The sequence below is a fragment of the Grammomys surdaster genome, unplaced genomic scaffold (genome assembly GCF_004785775.1).
Source record: "Grammomys surdaster isolate TR1022 unplaced genomic scaffold, NIH_TR_1.0 141, whole genome shotgun sequence".
Classification (NCBI taxonomy): domain Eukaryota; kingdom Metazoa; phylum Chordata; class Mammalia; order Rodentia; family Muridae; genus Grammomys; species Grammomys surdaster.
The window spans coordinates 11,021,406-11,039,375 of NW_021604599.1; the positions used below are offsets into that span (position 1 = coordinate 11,021,406).

At 38.4% G+C, this 17,970-nt stretch overlaps 1 protein-coding gene across 1 annotated transcript; it reads right to left on the bottom strand.

The window, feature by feature from the left end:
- Positions 1–7,686: 7,686 nt before the first annotated feature.
- Zfand5 (zinc finger AN1-type containing 5) lies at positions 7,687–17,688 on the bottom strand. Its single transcript, XM_028764063.1, has 6 exons — positions 17,587–17,688; positions 13,872–14,031; positions 13,356–13,467; positions 12,674–12,777; positions 10,621–10,746; positions 7,687–10,061 (listed from the first exon to the last, which is right to left on the bottom strand). Exons 2-6 carry the CDS (start codon positions 14,020–14,022, stop codon positions 9,913–9,915), a joined length of 642 nt encoding a protein of 213 aa, XP_028619896.1. The 5' UTR covers positions 14,023–14,031; positions 17,587–17,688; the 3' UTR covers positions 7,687–9,912.
- Between the last annotated feature and the right edge of the window lie 282 nt (positions 17,689–17,970).

The window sequence follows — 17,970 nt, forward strand, 5'->3', positions numbered from 1 at the left end:
CTATCTATCTATCTATCTATCTATCTATCTATCTATCTATCTATCTATCTATCTTGCTTATAGTCTCATAGCCAACCCAGGCTATTTAACATTGAGAGAACAGATTTGAAAGGATGGTTTTCAGATGGCATACAATCTAAAGTCAGGACATAAGTCAGGTGTAGAATTATAAGTCTTCTAAGTTAGAATAGATGACAGTGTTCTATTTTATTGACAAAAATGACGGACTGGGTGTTAGGTCTATCTTGTACTTTATAAATTACAAAATGGTAATAGTTGTGCTCAATTTATCTTTGAGAGAAAAGTTTTGTTTCTTATTAGAACAAAAAGAGTGAAGTGTTATGGATGGGCCTGGTGCTGTTTGTATTTTGATGTTAATTCTGCTCTCCCGGGAGGAGTTGCAGACAAAGAGTGCAGAGGAAGACTGAGTCTGTATTCAGAGGACTTGTAAACCATCCCCTAATGAATAGAGCCAATCACTGGGTGAGTAGGAGAGACTTCCTGGTTGGACAGAGGGAGTGAGGAAGCAGGAGATACTTTTTATTTTATTTTTATTTTTTGGGGGAGGGATGGGGCAGTGTGAGGACAAGATGTAGCTACTAGTGTCTCCTAGAGGATTTAGATTTAGTATGGCTTACAAGGTTAGCATTCTAGTTGTTACACCCAAAGATTGAGTTACCATTGTTTCTGAACTAAGTTTGTGTGGTGTTTTTCTTCACAAGGTTGCTCGATTTGAGTCCCAGAAAGGTGCTTGATTGGGTTCCAGAAAGGTGCAGCAGCAAAGCATGGGTTTGCCTGATGTGTACCACAAAGGCCATGGGGGTTTTGAAGCATGGGGCTGGCGTGGTAGTGACTGGACAGTGGGAATTTAGCAAGCTGGGTGGAGAGATTTCGGGAGCTCCGGGCCAGAGAGCATGCTGAGAGAACACCCCGCGGGTGCCATGTGGCCCTCGGTAGTGAGGAAATTTGCCATTCTTTTTTAATATTCCTCACAACATGAGTTCATTAAAATATTTAAGCTACCTTTCCATTCTTCAATACGACTTAAACAATCCTTATCAAGTTTGTGTTTGGATCAAAAGATTAGAAAGGATTAGAAAGATTAGAAAAGCTTCAAAGATTGATTCTAAGATATCTATCTATCCTGCAATAGTAGTTTGGGATGCAAGGTCAAGTAGAAATTGTCCATCAAAAGAGGGGTGATGATGATGATAATGTGCCTCTGTTCCAAATAGACTAAGACTGAACCTCTCTACTGTTCCAGCCATAAAATATTTCCATCATACAATTTCAGCTAGGAATACAATAAAACATTTGGACTTTAAAGGTTAAGACAAATGTATAAGTTAATACTTGAAATTCACAATCTTGGCTTAGAAATACTTGCCAAAGTGAGACCACGATCTGTGTTTGAGAGGAGTAATAGAAAAGAGACATCAGCAAAATGGCAAGGCAAAACAACCATGAAGATGAAGATGAGGAGGAGGAGGTAGGGGAGGAACAGGAGGAGCGGGAGGAGGAGGGGAAGGAGGGGGAAGAATAGGAAGAGTTGCTTTTTTGAGACAGGATCTCACTATGTAGCCCTAAATGGCTTGGAACTTGCCATACAGACCATGTAGGTTCAAACTTGTGACAATCCTCCTGCCTCTACCTCTTGAGTGCTGGATTTCAGATAGGCGCCACTGTCATAGTAACTGTTCTACTGCTGTGAAGAAACACCAAGACCAAGGCAAGTTATAAAGAAAAGCATCCAGTTGGGGCTTGCTTACAGCCTAGAGGGTTAGTCCATAACCATCCTGGTGGGAAGCATGGTGGCAGACAAGCATGGTGCTGGAACAGTAGCCATGTGCCTATAGCTTGTCTGCAAGATGGAGTTAGAAAGAGTGAGACTGGGCCTGGGATGGCTACTTCTTACTCCCATTGATATCCCCCAACCCCAACAAGGTCACACCTCCTCCAATAAGGCAACACTTCTTAATCTTTCCCAAACAGTTTCACTAACTGGGACCAAACATTCAAACATGTGAGCTTACAGGGACCATTCTCTGTCAAACCACTACAGCTACTATAAGTAGAGGGCAAGTGTTGTTACCGTTTCCTGGGGAGACACAAATGAAAGTCCAACCACCCTGATGGGCATCATCAGCAAACTGAAACATCATTTCACCAATGTTCAACTTAGTATGAACAATGAGTTTATTGTGCTTTCTTACAGAGCATAGGCGTGGAGTTATTTACAGGTATGTGGGTGATCCTGCAAACAGAGGTATCACTACAAAGTCCCACCTCAGCATGGATGCAAACTCAGAGTCCTATTGTCAATATTTTACTTCTATATGTAGTCAAAGATCTCCTAAGATGTTAGACTAAGATAGGGAGAAGTAATGACTTGAATCCAGGGGAGGGTCTTCTAACCCATCATCATAGATCTGGCTCCCAATATATTATTCTACTCTAGTTGCCATGATTCCAGCACATAGTCCAATAACATCTCGTTATGGTCAGAGGAAACATCTCCAATAACAGAAAGATGATGGTTTTCTGTTTATTTTTGAGAAAGGGTCTGATTTTATAGTCTTTGACTAGATTGGAACTCACTGTGTAGATCAGGCTAGCCTCAACCTCATAGAGACTCATTTGTTTTTAACTCCTGATAGAGTGCTGGGATTAAAGATGTGTGCCACCAGGCCTGGTCAACTAGTATGCTATTTTAGTGCCTCATCAATGAATGTTCTCCATCAACCTACACATCCATTCTTGATACCTCTGACACAAAGAGAAAAGGTACTAGGCTTCTCATGTCTCTGAAAAGGAGGTAAACTTGGTATCCTTGACTTGTGTGACATCTAAAAGTACTCGTTTCATCCCCCAAAAGGCCACTTAGATCTACAGTCTTCAAGACACAGACTTCTTTTGATCAAATATAGAATGCAATTTCAGCAACAAGAAACAGATACCAAATATAGAATGTAATTTCACTGACTTATAGACTCCAGCTTAAGAACAGCAAGCATAGCAGAAAGCCTAGTGGTGGGATTCCATTTTCATTCCACTACATTAATTTTAGTTCAGTAGAAAAGACTATTTCAATCCACTGGCCATAATCAGGCCTCCTAAACAACCCATGAATAGGCCTTTTGCAGAGGTTCTTAGCTGTGTTTAAAGTAATGTGAAAAGCCAGGTATGGTGATGCATGCCCTAATACCAGCACTGGCCAAGTTAAGGCAGGTGGACAGTGAGTTTGAAGTCAGCCTCGGCTACGCAGTAAGACCTTGCATTTTCTTTTGTGGGAGGGGGTATTTTGGGGGCAAGGGGTAAGGGGATGGTGAAGAGATGGCTCAGTAGTTAAGAACACTTTCAGTTCTTTCAGAAGACCCAAGTTTGGCTCCCGGCACCCATGAGATGACTTACAACCCCCTCTTCTGGCCTCTGAGTGCACTTGAACATAACATACACCCACACAAACAAATATATGTATATGTAAGTTTTAAAAAGAGAAAGTGAAACTTTAACTACATTTAATAGTGTGTTTGCTACTTAACCCATTATCCACATCATCATTTAATCTATATAGATGAAGGCACTAAGGTGCAAAAGAGGATGTAATTTAACCAGTCACAGGCTTTATTTTTGGGTAAAATCTTACTGTGCAGGTCTGCCTGACCTGGAACCCACACTTGTACTATGTATCCCTGCCTGGCTTGGGACTCACTTATATAGACCAAGATGGCCTCAAACAGACAAGAGATCTGCCTACTTTTGTCTCCCAAGTGCTGGGATATGGGATACTACTTTGGATATACTGGGTTAAGTAAAAATACACAATAACTAATTTCACCCTTTTTATTTTTTAGGATGTAGTTGTCAAGAAGTTTAAAATTATGTATATAATTACATTAAATTTCTATTGAAGCACCTGTATAAGGAATTTAAAACACTGTACAAACCTACTTAGTTAACAGTATTTTGAGTAAGTAAAGTTAAAAAATGTTCTTTTTTTTTGTTATTAGCCCTTTAATAACCACATATATAACATATATAGTAAATATAAACTGTCCCTTCTGGTACACTTTAATAGAAATCTTTTTTAAAATATCATCCCTAATTCAGACGATGGCCAGAAAAACTCATTTGGCTAGAATGTAACTTAGGCTACCTCAGCACTTAGACACCAGAGCATTTGTTTCCTGCTAGATTATGGGAATTCAGCCTAACCAACTTGCTCCTGATGTTCTTAGTAACTGTAGCTCATGGCTATTTTACCTCCAGGCCAAACAGAAATGGCCATATATTATCATCTCTTTGAAGAAGGTAAGGCCTTTAAAAGCATAAATTAAACTCATGCAGTGCTGAGCGCTCCAGTCTGAACATGATCTGGTAAGCAAACTCCCACCATTTCTAATTTTTGCTTCGACACATTGCATTTAGCTAAGCCTAAATCGGACCTGGTAGAAATTAAATAAAATTGAATGAATTGTGTTGAAGAGACAAATTCGAAAACAACCATGGCTTTAAAATGGAAAAAAATTTAAATTACTACTATTCTGGGTAAAACAACAGAAAACCTTTTAAGAAAATTTTGAATAAATTTGAGCGAAGATAGTACCCTATGAGGGGATTAAAGTAACCTTACTGTTAATCTATTTCATACCCTGGTTCTAGCACTCCAGGAATGTACTAGTATAACCCTTTTATAATTTCTTCATCTAGTATTTACTTGTACAATCCTTAGTATTCAATTACATAGTCCTTATGTTTTACACAGCAGAAACACCAGTTATAATGTGGGCTGCCTGCTAGTTACAGATCTCAATCGATAAGCTACTCTTTAATTCACCACAAAGCCTTACTGTCTTTTAAAGATTCAAACATATCACCCCAATGCTTAAAAGCCATGCCAACAACACAATGTGTAGATTGAACATGTTTCAAATAGGTATCATCTGACATCATTTTTTCTTATCTGATGTAATCTAGGAATGTTAAAACTGCTGTGACCCTAGATATTCAACACAATCTAATCTTTACGCCAACTAAGTTAAACTAAAAACGGCACTCTTAGAAGTATGTAGTTCAAAAAGAAAGTATGTAGTTTATTTCTGTATAATGTGGAACACAAATGGCTAACAACTGATGAGCTGGCAGAGTAACCATTCTTTAATACGTTTTTACTGCAAAATGGCTTTACAGTAACAATAACCCCAAAGCTTAATGATAGAAGCCATTTAGTACACTATGTAGTTATATTAGATATATGCCATAAGTCCAAGGTGGGGTTTCCTTGAGAAATACCACTCTGGTGGAGTACTTTTCTCATAGGTGTGGACAGAGAATTAAAAACAAAACCAAAAACCTACGTCTTTCATAAGAGTAGAAAGATGTGACCCAACAGAAAGCCTCAAGCACAGTCATCTGCATGTTTGAATCAATCTTTAGTGATGGAGGGACAAAAAACCACAAGCATGCAATAAAGGTCAACAAACTTAAATTTGCCATGGGTTTTACATATAGGTTTGAGAAATGTCGACACAAGTGTTTGAGCCAATGCTGACAGAAACACACACAAATACTCACAGAGACTGCTTATGTGATGTCTTTCACTAACAGTTCCTGCCCTTGACTGAACCTTGAAAATACATTGGAAAGATGTCCTATTAATTTCTGAGTAAATTAGCAAATTAACTGCTGAACTGTTTTTGTATGTTTCACCACCCCAGATACAAATAACTTCAAATCCTAAAGGTCTCATACAACCCAGGCTGGCCTGAAACTTGCTGCAATCCTCAGACTTTGGAGTGCTGGGATTAAAAGCTCAAAACCCTATATGCCTAGTTACTATCGAGAAATTCTGTGACAATTGCAGACAAAATCAGGAGCAATATTCAAGAGTATCAATTTATTTAAAAGTAACCTACAATCTACTTCAGCTTGATATTAAGTATCTCATGTGGACCACACCTTTAATCCCAGTACTCACAATTTTAATCTCAAAATTAAAAGCCTAGTTTTGATTTTGGAAATTTAAATTCTGTAAAGTTATAGGCCAGCCAAGGCTATATATGTATGGGCCCTGCCTCAAACTTGTCATGTGAAGAATGCATTTCTACTCAAAGCAAAGAAGCACTTAGCTGTTGTGATAAAAATGGATTTACATTTATTCTACAAAACTCATTTTTACTTGGACAGAAATGTAGTCTGAGGGAAGATAAAAACAGGACTCTGCAAGTTTTAGTTTTTATATTGTGTGTGGATGCTTGCATACAAGTCTAAGAATAAGTAGTTCTCTGGGCCCTGGGGATCAAACCCAGGTTAGGCTTGGTGGCAGCATGTGTACTGCCCATGAAGCTAGAATGTTCCCATAAGTGTTGGGAGTTTCTAAGGAAGAGCACTAGGCACACTCATTTGCCGAGTCACCTATCCAACCCTCAGGTACACAGTGTTATCAATGCTAACTAACCCTCCCCAAAGCTAAAACCTAATACTACAGATGGCACACACTTTAAGAATTATTTCAAATGAAGACACATATCAAATGCATTTGTACAGAAGCAGGTATTTACACAAAATAACTAAAATGCACATATTCCATATGGTGGGTATGGGACAAGCTATCCATTTTTGAAGCCCTAAGAACGTATTACAAAGCCAGATGTGTTTAGCATTTTGCTGATCTTTCAAGAAAACCTAACTCTCAAGAACACCTCCAATCACTTTATGAGAAAGTCAGAGATCTTAAGAGAGGCATGACAGCTCCCATCTCTAACTCAGCACTTGGAATGCTGATCAAGGTGTCTTACGATCAGCCTGGCTACAAGGTGATTTACAGTTAGCAGTCTCAAACAAAAATCAACCAATCAGCCAGACGTGGTGGCACATACTTGCAGTCCCAAGACTACTGACATCACCACAAGTTCAGCCTGGGGTACAAAGAGACGTTTCAAAATCAAAAAGATATAGCTCTCAGCCTCTAAGGTAGCTTTATGCAACCAAACTCATTGTTTCCTTCAAGTTCTCATCCTGAAAAATGAAATAGCAAGTGGTATTGTGGCAGGAACCATTCTAAGTGCTTTCTCGACATTCATGAATTGGGTGTTATCATCCTAACAAATGAAGCAGGGCAGTGTGGTAAAGACCCTTAGCATCTCAAAACAACCCCCCCCCCAAAAAAAAACACCCTAGTTTTCCTTTCTAACCATTCACTGGGTTAGAAGCCCAAGCTTTACAGATAAAGTCCACTAGATTACATCTGAAGATTTGCCTATGTACATAATATCTCAATGTACATGGCAGCTGAATCAGTTTGGAATGAGACACACTTTGTGAGTCCAAGAGTCTATGAAGAACTCAAATCTTCCTTGGTGCCTTACACAGCAAAATTATTCTCGATGGTTTATATTCCTGACAAATTATCTAAACCCAAACCTTAAAAGTTCCGGTGTGTATGTGTTTGTGTAGTCAAGACCTCATTCCTGTAATTTCAGCACCTTGGAAACTAAAGGCAGGATTACAAGTAACAGGTTAACTTGGGCTACCACTGCAAACTAGGGTTAAGACCCCAACATCACCCCCTGCCCCAAAATGTGATTATGCAATCACTGACTACTGTAATGTCTTGCTACTGAAGCTTTCACACAGGAGAGAGCAAGGGTCTACCACATGATCATGTAAGTTTGAACTCCCACACAGTACTCAGAAGAGCACTTCCTTTAATATGCATGAAACTTTTGGTTCAATCCAACAAACAAAATAAGTATCAACCATTTGTTGACACCTGTAAGAGTAGTCATTTTAAAAACAAACAAGTTCTTCCTTTAAAATGCCTTATTTTCAACTCAACCGATGTAATACCCCACAGATTGAGGGGGTCTACTACTGCTCAATACATGGACTTCTGTAAAACATTTACAATTCATCTAATAGTAGTATTTCTCAAGAGTGGATAGACATGAATCTCATTATTTCTTCTCTAAAGCCATCTCTGAAAAGCAATGGTTCTATACTTCAGTTGGTCTGGAGCTCTTAATGTTATTTCTTATCTAAACATAAGACCCACACATTGAATTAGGTTTTCTCCTCTCTTCATTAGATCCAAACCCTTACGGAATAAAATAAGTGTTTTGTTTAAAACAAACAAAACTATCTACATTCTCATTCAGGATTGTTTAACCAGAAAAAAACACAACATAGGAGAGGGATAAACAAGTATTTAAATTTCATCCCTTTCTCAAAATTTAAGGACCATATTAACGGTGCCTACCTCACTTTTCAAATTTGCCTATCATATGCCACATCTGAGACTCATGACCAGCTCATGGTATTCACATGACTGAATTCAAGAATGATCATGCAAAATAACTCTGTAATACAAAGCTATATGAAATTAACTAGTAAATTTGAGTATGAAAACCTTCCTGTTTTCCCTGTTTAGGTGTCTAAGGCTTAAAAACCCAATGAACAAGAAGTTTCCCTCTGTACACTGCTTTTATTATTTACATAATACAATATAGCATCAATGCTGAATAGCATGATTATGTGCAATACATAAATATGAACTATCTGTACATATCTGCAAATCTAACTTAGAACTAAGATACATAAAATTGAAGCAAAACTGAATGTTTTAATAAAGAAAAACTAGGACTGAACACTGCAATAAATCAGAAGTAGTGCCCTGTGTACATACTTAACTATTTACAGATGAAAACAGGCATTACCACAACACTAATCTAACTATACTCATTTATATATAAAAAACACAAGTTTCATACATCACAAAAAAACCTTCCATTATAACACAGAAGTGATATTACCAGACAAGCATCAGTGAAGTATACTGCCTTTTCTAGTTGTTATTGTACAATGCTGTAGATAATGCAGCCCATGCAATACACCCAAGAACACTAGAGTCCTACACCCAAATACAATATGATAAAGCAGCCCTCTGCAAGTGGTGCTGGATACCACTAAAGAAGTCTACTGCAGCCATGTTGGTTATGATTTTCCATGCAGAAGGGTACAGTTACATTAAGAACTGAAGTCTTTAAAAAGCTCTAAACATTCTTTCTTGAACCAAAACATTCAACAAAAGATGCACATGAAAAATTAACTGTTCAGATACCTTTGCAACTTAAAATTCAGATGCATGTTATTTAACAGAGCTGCTATATGTGAAAACCAAAGTTTAATTTCTTCTTGTAAACAAATCTTAGTGCAGTTCTGTGCTACAATTTTAGTAATGAGAATGCAGATATCTTCTGGTGCAGGAAAGCACAATAAGCTTCAAAGATTATCTCAGGCACCCTGTTGTTGACTTGATGGTGTTACTTAGAACCAGTTGTGATGTTAACCTTTCGAAGAATGTCCTAATTGACAGCTTTTAGAAGACCAATTTAACCAGACTTACACATGGCACCAAATACTGGGTTTGTAGCTTTCTTCCTGCTTCCAAAAGTCATGTCGAAATTAAGGTGAAGTTTGACTATGGTAGTAGACTGCCAGTCCTTTTCTGGTGTACCATTTTTTTTTAAAAGTACAGGCACATAACACTAGCCAAAGATTATACCTTGATTACATTCCCAAAAGGCAGATATGCTGCAAACATGCAGAGATTTCATTCGGTTTGGCACATGGAACTAAATTTTGTTCCTAGTATATGTGTATTTCAATTTGCTGTGCATATTTTTTGTCCAATTTTACTGAGGGGAGGGCATATACATTTGTAGGGCTGTATCTATCCAATTCTGCCTGTAACAAACACCCAAACATCCTAAAATATCAATTATATGACAGACAAGTATAAAGCAAAACTCTGGAGAACATCAAAGGAAAATGGCCATGCATCTGCTCTTTAATGTTTTCCTACGATATATTAAAATAAAAACAAAAGTTTCAGTCTCTTCACATGTAGTAATTTTATATTCTCTGGATTTTTTCAGCCACAACAACTGGATTTTCTTTTCTGATTTTTGCTGCAGCTTCTGCTTTGTAATCATATGGACAGTTGTGCTTGTCAGAGTAACGGTGAAGTCCACAAAACAAATTTCCACATCGGCAGTCAAACCCTGCACAGACAAAAGGAATCACTTGGCAACTTGTAGTAATTGGGGAGCATGGGGGTTTGGAAAGGGGAAAGCAGTCAAGTCACTATATAGAAAAGAAATGGATTTTCAATACTTTATGAAAAAGTCAGTTCCTGACAACAGCATAGAATTCAATAGGTTCTAGAATTAGGACAATTTGAATTCAAAATGCAGCCTTAGCGTACCACACAGGAGCATCTCAAGTAAAAACTACATGACCAACTACAAAATTCTGTGTAAATAATACCTAGACCATCTCATTCCTGGTTTCAAGTAGGCGGTCACTGCTGTTAGCTACCTATTCTCTAAGTATCAAAGGAAGAAAAAATTGAATGGGTGAGTCCAAATAAAAAAAATTCCGAAGGCCTGAGGTTAATCATAATTACATAACTAGGCTAACATTTAAAATGGATGGAAATTAAATCCAACATCTTAACCCATTAGCCCACCCTTTCTAAAAATCTTAGAATATTTTTTTAATGTGTAAAACCATATAGCTCCTTTTGGAGTGACTTTTAAGGTACAAATTATGTGTTAATACCTGTAAGGCCAACTTTCTTTCTACACATAAAACATCTGTTCTTCTTTGGTTTGGGCAACTCAGGAGCTTTTTCTTCACTTTGAGAAGAACTGGGCTGAGAAACTGATGGACTGGGCTGAGTGACAACTGAAAGACAAGGTTATAAATTAGAAATCTATCTGGAAATCACCAGCTGATAATTAAAGTTTAAAGAGTAATATTTAAGAGAAACAGCTAAGATTCAGAATGTATGTTTAGGCAGCCTCTCTTAAATGTATTTCCTGACAATTACTATACTAGAATATACTTCTAGTAAACAACCAGTTAAGAAATCCCTTCAAACAAATAAGCAGTCAACCACTTTCTAAAATTTTAAACAAATACTATCAAACATACTGGATGTTTGTGAAGTATTAATTTTAAACTACTAAAGAAATTTCAGGGAGACAAGATTTGTTTTTGTTGTTTTGACACATGATCTTGTCCCGTAGCCCAAGCTATCCTTGAACTGAAAGACCACCATTCTGCCTAATCCTTAAGTGTGCTGGGATTACAGGTAACCAGCAAACTAGGATCCGGAACAGGAATGTTTAAACTTTTTTACTTTGACTAATCAAGAGACATATAAAAAGCCATGGCCCAGCAACTTAAAAAAAAAAAAAATCCTTTAGTTAATTTCTAATAGGATCTGTGGTAACAATGAAAAACTGCAGACTGCAGTATTAAAGTCCCATCCTTACTAGTTCTTTGAAAGACCAAAAAAAAAAAAAAGTTATACTTGTATACTTTGTATTAAACTTAACTATATTTACTTATAAATTTAACTGTGACTGCTTATATTAAACCTAACTATAAACTGTAAATCCTTAAGATTAATCCAAACAATATGAATAGCAAATTCAGGCATATACAATGCTAAAACCACTGCCTAAACAATATGCCAATTCCAATGCTCTCAATATGATCCAATTTCTAGGACAAGTAGATTACTTTAATGTCAACTTCTCAATGTGTATATACCAATATACATAGTGGGATCAAGAAGCTAGAGGCAGACCAACAAAAATATTCCACCTACTTTTTTAAAGCTACTATGACCTTAACATAATTTTCCCTAACATATGAGAGTACTTAGGAGTGCTGTAGCCATTTCTTTGTCCATATCTAAAACAGTAACAATAAGCTCCTCATACATACAAGGGAAGGGGAGGATAGAAAAATAGAGGAAAAACAAATAGGAAATCACAGATTTATATAAAGTAACAATAAATTCAGGTAATTAGCTGATCTACTTCCAAGTAATTTGTGAGTGTGTGTGTATAAAAGAAACATTTGGTCAGTTTTTTCAAAGTAGGACTCATGTTAAATAGATTCACCTGCCATTTCATGACCAAATAATCTGACTTTATAAAACTGAGATAGTACAGGGAGAAGACAAAAAAAACCAAAAACTGGCACATCAGTAAAAGTCTTCAAGTCAGATTAAAATTCCAACATTTTCCCCCACAGTGGTTTTCCACTTCACTATCTCTTCTCTATCAAACAAACAAGAAACAAAATAAAATTGATTTGAGTAAGTCATATGAATTCAGTCTTCTTGTAACATTAGGGAACTTCTGGTTGTACTATAAAAATAGCTCCAAAGCTATTGCCCACTGAAAAACAAAAACCCCCTTCCATACCTTTAAAGTCTCACAGCACAGGTAATAACTTATTCTCTTATAACTCTCAGCATTCAGTATGCTCTTTCACTTTACTCTTTACCACAACACTGACAGGGCTGAGACTGAATAGTTACTATAAAACTCCTTATGGCCTTGAAATTTAAAGTCATTAAGTTATTTCCACAGAGTTTCCAGACTACTTGATTTGTTTTTAAGAGTGAAGGTAATAAAGGGATGAGCAGAAGAGGGTGAAAATACTAATTTTTTGATGCTATCTATTTCCTTGACCTATACTTTATAGCTCTCCCTATGATCCTTCAATGGAAAGGAGAGAATCCCATCACCAACTCAATTCTTTCTCATAGTGCAAAGATTCAGAACTGAACTAGTATTAAACTTAAAAAGCATACCTGGCTCTGACACCTCTGCTTTCGGGGTAGTTATTTTGTCCTCTCTTGAAATGCTCATTTCTGTCATTTGTTGAGTTACAGGCAAGGCAGCCACAGGCACATTTCTATTTGAGTTCAAGCAAACAATTATTTTTAAAGATGTTAAGGGTACTATTTTTTGAGATACGTTGTCAATTCAACTTTAAATTATGTGTTATTTCCAACATGATCAAATGGCACCAGATTAACTTAAATTTGGAAAAGATTGGTTGCTCAGCATAAATGAGTAAGAATAATTTGATAAGTGGCTCATCAACTCATGGCTGCATATTTGTATAATATCACATTGTATATCTAGAAAGTATTTTAACTGCCTATAATTTAAGGACAAAAAGAGCAGCTGTGTTTAAACACACCTTGTGAGGCACTACAATAGTCTTACTCTTTACAATCCCTAATCCTCAATTTCAAAGAAATTAAGAACACAACATTTTTAACAGTGGCCTTGAAGGGTTTATGGAGTACGTAGTGATATACACCTTTATTCAACTATCCAAGAGCCAGATGTTAATAGACGATGGAATCCTTCAGTGTTCAATGTAGGCAAAGCCAAGGCCATCTGATACAACCACCTTGATTATTGTATGTATAGCAAAGACATTTCGATTTTCTACTACAGAAACTCAGAAATGTTCAATCTTACCTTGATTTTTCAGATGTGCTGCCAGCAGCACCTTCACAGTTGTTTAAACTAGCATCTGCTCTCTGTACAGATGCAGAATCTGAGGTAGGACTGTTGGAACCACTAGCTGTCCCTATTTAAAGAAAGAACTCTGTAAGAAGAAATTCAGCACTACAAAAGCCCACTTAGTAAAGACTTAGTAAGCATCAATACTTGCATTTAATTTAGCGATCTAAGCACCTTCACTGCACTGCAATCCTATACTTGACATTCAGACAAAAAAAAAAAGTCATATCCCAAAAAACACATGTATAAAACAAAACTTAAAAAACAAAAAAACCTAAGAATGTCTTAAGAAGTCTGCAGAATAGTCATTTGTTCCTGAGGTCGTCACTCCAAGCACTTGGGCTGTTGTCTTAATGTTAAGTTCTTGTCAGAAAGGCATTCTCTCCTTGAATTTTCGACATTCTCTTGAGTCATAGATTTTCTCTCCACCAGTTCAAGTGTTTTTTTTTTTTTTTCTTGGAAACAACTTACCCATTGGGCTCATTCTGCCACTATTCTGCTGTCTCTGAAGATGTTCTTTGTAGCAAACAGAACACATTCCATTTGTCCTAGGATTCCCATAAAAGCCACATCCTGTACTACACAGCATGGGCCCTGGGGTCTGGTTAGTCTCCTGAGCCATATTTTTCTGCTATAAACAAAACAGAATTTCCGAAATTAGCATGTCACAAAAGTAAATTTAAATACAATCACCACTATATCTTTGCTATTTCTGAACACCAAATGTTACTAACAAAAACCAAAATTGTGTTAATTAAGCAGATAGCTTACTGACTTTAAAACAGTGAGTTAAAGAATTGTTCCAGGACCGAAAAGAAACTATACCATTAAACACTAAAGTGTATGACTGTATCTGTTAATATTTCATTTTAGTTTCTGAGAATGTCAGCCTGCCAGTTATCCAGGCTGTCTGAATCAATTTTGAAAACTTGTCATTTTTACTTTCTGCTTTTGTACTACAGGCCAACCATTCAAATGATAGCTACTTCAATGGGTTAAACATAAAATAGGGAGGAAAAAACACATCCCTGAAATAATCCAGCTAATCACCTTTTGATATTTATTAGTTCAAAGTGGCTGAATCCTCTGGTTTTAGCCCTACAGCTTTTAAGTAAAGATTATTTTATGGTGTAAATATTTGCCTTTATGTATGTATGTGCACATATATATCCCTGGTGCTCAACTCTCTACAACTGGAGGGAGCTCCAGTTAACAGCTTTGTGAGCCATTAGGTGAGTGGTGGGAACTGAATCTAGGTCTTACAAGATCAAGCACTCTTTTTAACAGCTGAGCCATCTTCATGGCCCATCTACAGCTTTAAAAATCACACCCTGAACCTATCTTAAAGACATACTTGGGCCCCATTGAGTAACACTTCCACTGAGACAGCCACCTGTAACCTCACCTAGAAACCTAAAAAGAAATTGTCGGCCCCAAATTTTTCAGTGTCTATTAACTTTTAAAAAAAAAAGTATTTTTTCTCCTGTCAAAGCTCCAAACTTTTCTAAGCCAAAACTAAATACAGTAATGTAAAAACATAATCTTTGGTCATGATTAATATTTAATGTTAGGCTACCAGAAAACGTAACATAACAACTTTTCTGAAAGTTGTTTAAATTAGCATAAAAATGAGCTAAACTTATACTAAGTTTTCCACTGTGTAAGAGAAAATACACATTTGGAAAAATTTGAAAAGAATTTTGTAAAAATATAACAGTATTTGGTTAAAAGTGAATTGTGACCACTCATTTTTTCCCAAGTATTACACAGTACCATAAACCCTATTAACTCTTTACCAAAAATCAAAAAATGAAGGAAAGGAAATAACCAATTTAACCAGGACAGAAGAATCCTGCCAGTGAGTACCTGGTCTTAAACAGTTAAAGGACAGCAATCTTTCCTTTTTTCCCCCTCTCAGCACAAGAGCACCTTATTTTGAGCAAATCTAGCTTGTATGTAGTGATTAAAAGCCACAGTTTAGAACAATAGTAGTAATTTAGTTGACACTGTCTCTTTAAATAGTGAGTGGAATTTAGCTGACTCATTTCAGAGCAGGGCAGTGTAAATATTTCAAGATTACTTGTACAGTTTAATAAACACTTTTAGCTGAGGTTAAATGCTGAGTGTAACATAAGCACAGAAAAAATGATTCAAATAATAAATTATGTATCTTCATTTTCACCATGCAGTGTATTGACCTATGCAAAAAGTTGGGCCTTTTTTAGCCTGCTTTAGGAACTGTGCTAATGTCATTCACTACACTAACTTCCAGGGACACTTGGTATTTTTTAAAAGTATACAGAAAGAAATTCTAAGACCAACAGATCAGATCAACTCTCCTCTTAGTAAGAAAACACCTTTCTTATGGAAATGAAGAATATCCTACCCAAAGCCTTCTTCCCCACATAGATAAGGACTTATCTTAAGAAAACACAACTCAAATCTTAAGCAGATACACAGAAAGACCAAGAACCAAGACATTATTTTTTTATATGGCTTCCCCCTTCTAGTAAGTCAGATTTTAAATGCCATCACATGTGCACAGCTTCCTTTAATATTTCTCCGAAGCTTAGATCACATGGGAGGGCGCTTCAGCCTGTCACAAGGCTGCAATGTGACAAGCTGAGCTGGATGGAGGCTCTCACATAAAGCCTAGTCAACAGGGGCCTCTGAAATCAGCTTCTATTTATATCTCAGAGCCTGCCAACTCCTACACAACCTCAAGAACTAACGATGCAGCATTCATATATCTCACATAACAAAACAAAATGCAATTAAAGCCTCCAGGTTTTTCTAATGCAGGATCAGAGAACAGCCTCACCTTCAATCCACAATACCCAAGCAGAATAAATCTTAAGGTAAAATGGGGTTATTAAAAGTGGAGAAAGGGGAGAGTAAGTAGGCACATTGGAGAAAGCACGGAAGCACAAATACTCCTTACGTTTAATGACAACTATAGGGTGTTTTGTTAGTTTAGATATACTGTATTTCCCTTACATTCTGGGGGGAAAAACAAGTTGTTAGAAACTTAGTAGTCATCCATAATCCCTTCTGGCATAGCTAGAATGCTTTTTGTTTTGTTTAAGCAAAGTTCACGGCTTTTCCTAACTCATAGCTTAAAACAAACCTCACTGGACTAAAAACCATTTTCCAACTCAAAATCTGAAATGAATAAGTTTTTCTTTTAAAGTATGGGATAGCTGTTTCAGGTGCACATGATGGTTAAAAAAGGCAAGATCACTCTAACTTCGAGGTCAGGCCCGAATTCTAAGCTCTAATGTGCCACTAAGCCTGACCTTGGGCAAGTCCTTAGTCTCCAGGTCTCAGTCACCTCTGCCAAATAGTTTAAAAAAAAAAACAAAAAACAAAAACCAACAACAACAAAAAACCTCCTTTCCATACTTAATACCGGTCCCAGGCACAAATAATTTGGGACAACTAAAAGAAATCCCTCGTTTGGGGCGGGACACTTTAAAAACAAACTTGAAAGATAAAAGTGAAATATTTTCAGCAGTCGAAAAAATCAAAATGAAAAGATAAAATTCGTTTTAATCTTACTATTCCCTTGATTACTAAATACCGATTATAAGAAAGGAGGCTTTGACCTATATATTAATTTTTTAATTATCTCCGGTAATATTCTTAGGCAGCTTCAATCGACAGATAACTTATAATACCCCCCTCTCAAAATACAACTACACGGAGTGCATGGAAAGCAAGCAAAACGTCAAGTTCACAAATGTTCACGTAGGAAACAAAGGGAGAGGCGCTCGACTTGCTTCCATGACAAGGATTCTGAGGGAGAAGCTTAATCGCATTGGAAAAACTAAAAACCCTCCGGGAGAAGAGCCGTGAGTCCCGGTCCCAGCGATTTCGACCGAGTTCGGGACCCAGAGGTCCCCATCCCCCTCGCAGCGCAGGCCGCGCTCCGGGAAGCCCGGTAGGGCCTGCTCCAAAAACCACTGAGTCATGCACTCGGCGGTCCCTCGCCGGAACAACTCGGCTGTGCAGGGAGCCGGGCGCGGCAGTAGCCGCCTCAGCCATTGTCTGTCCGGCCGGCTGGCACCTGGCGCCGCGGCACGCCGGGCATTGTCCTAGCCGGCCGGCTGGTCGAGCCGGGCCCGTCTTTGTGCTCGCTGATCCGGCGTGCTCCCGCCCCCGCGCCGTCCCGGCTCGCGCCACTTACCCTGCGGGGCCCGGATGCACTTGCGAGCAGCGAGCTGGCGCGCGACGCCGGGCGGTGGGCCGGGTTGCGGCCTCCGGGAAGAGCTGGCTAGCGGCCGCCGCGGGCCGGAGCGGATCGGACCGCAGGCGAAGCTGCGCCGGCGCCGCCGCGGGGGCCTCCTTTGTTCCTGCAGAAGCGCCTAGGCGGCCGAGCCCCGCCGCAGCTCGGGTGGGAGGGCGGCGGGGGAGGAGAAGAACCGCAGGCCGCGGGCTACCGCCGCTCCAGGCGCTCGGCCGCCGGTGCCTCACGCCTCCACAGCGACGTCCCGGCCGAGCGAGAAGGCGCGCGGAAAGGCCTGAGGAGCCGACAGGGCCGGAGGTCAGCGCTCTTCGGGCTTCCGCGTTT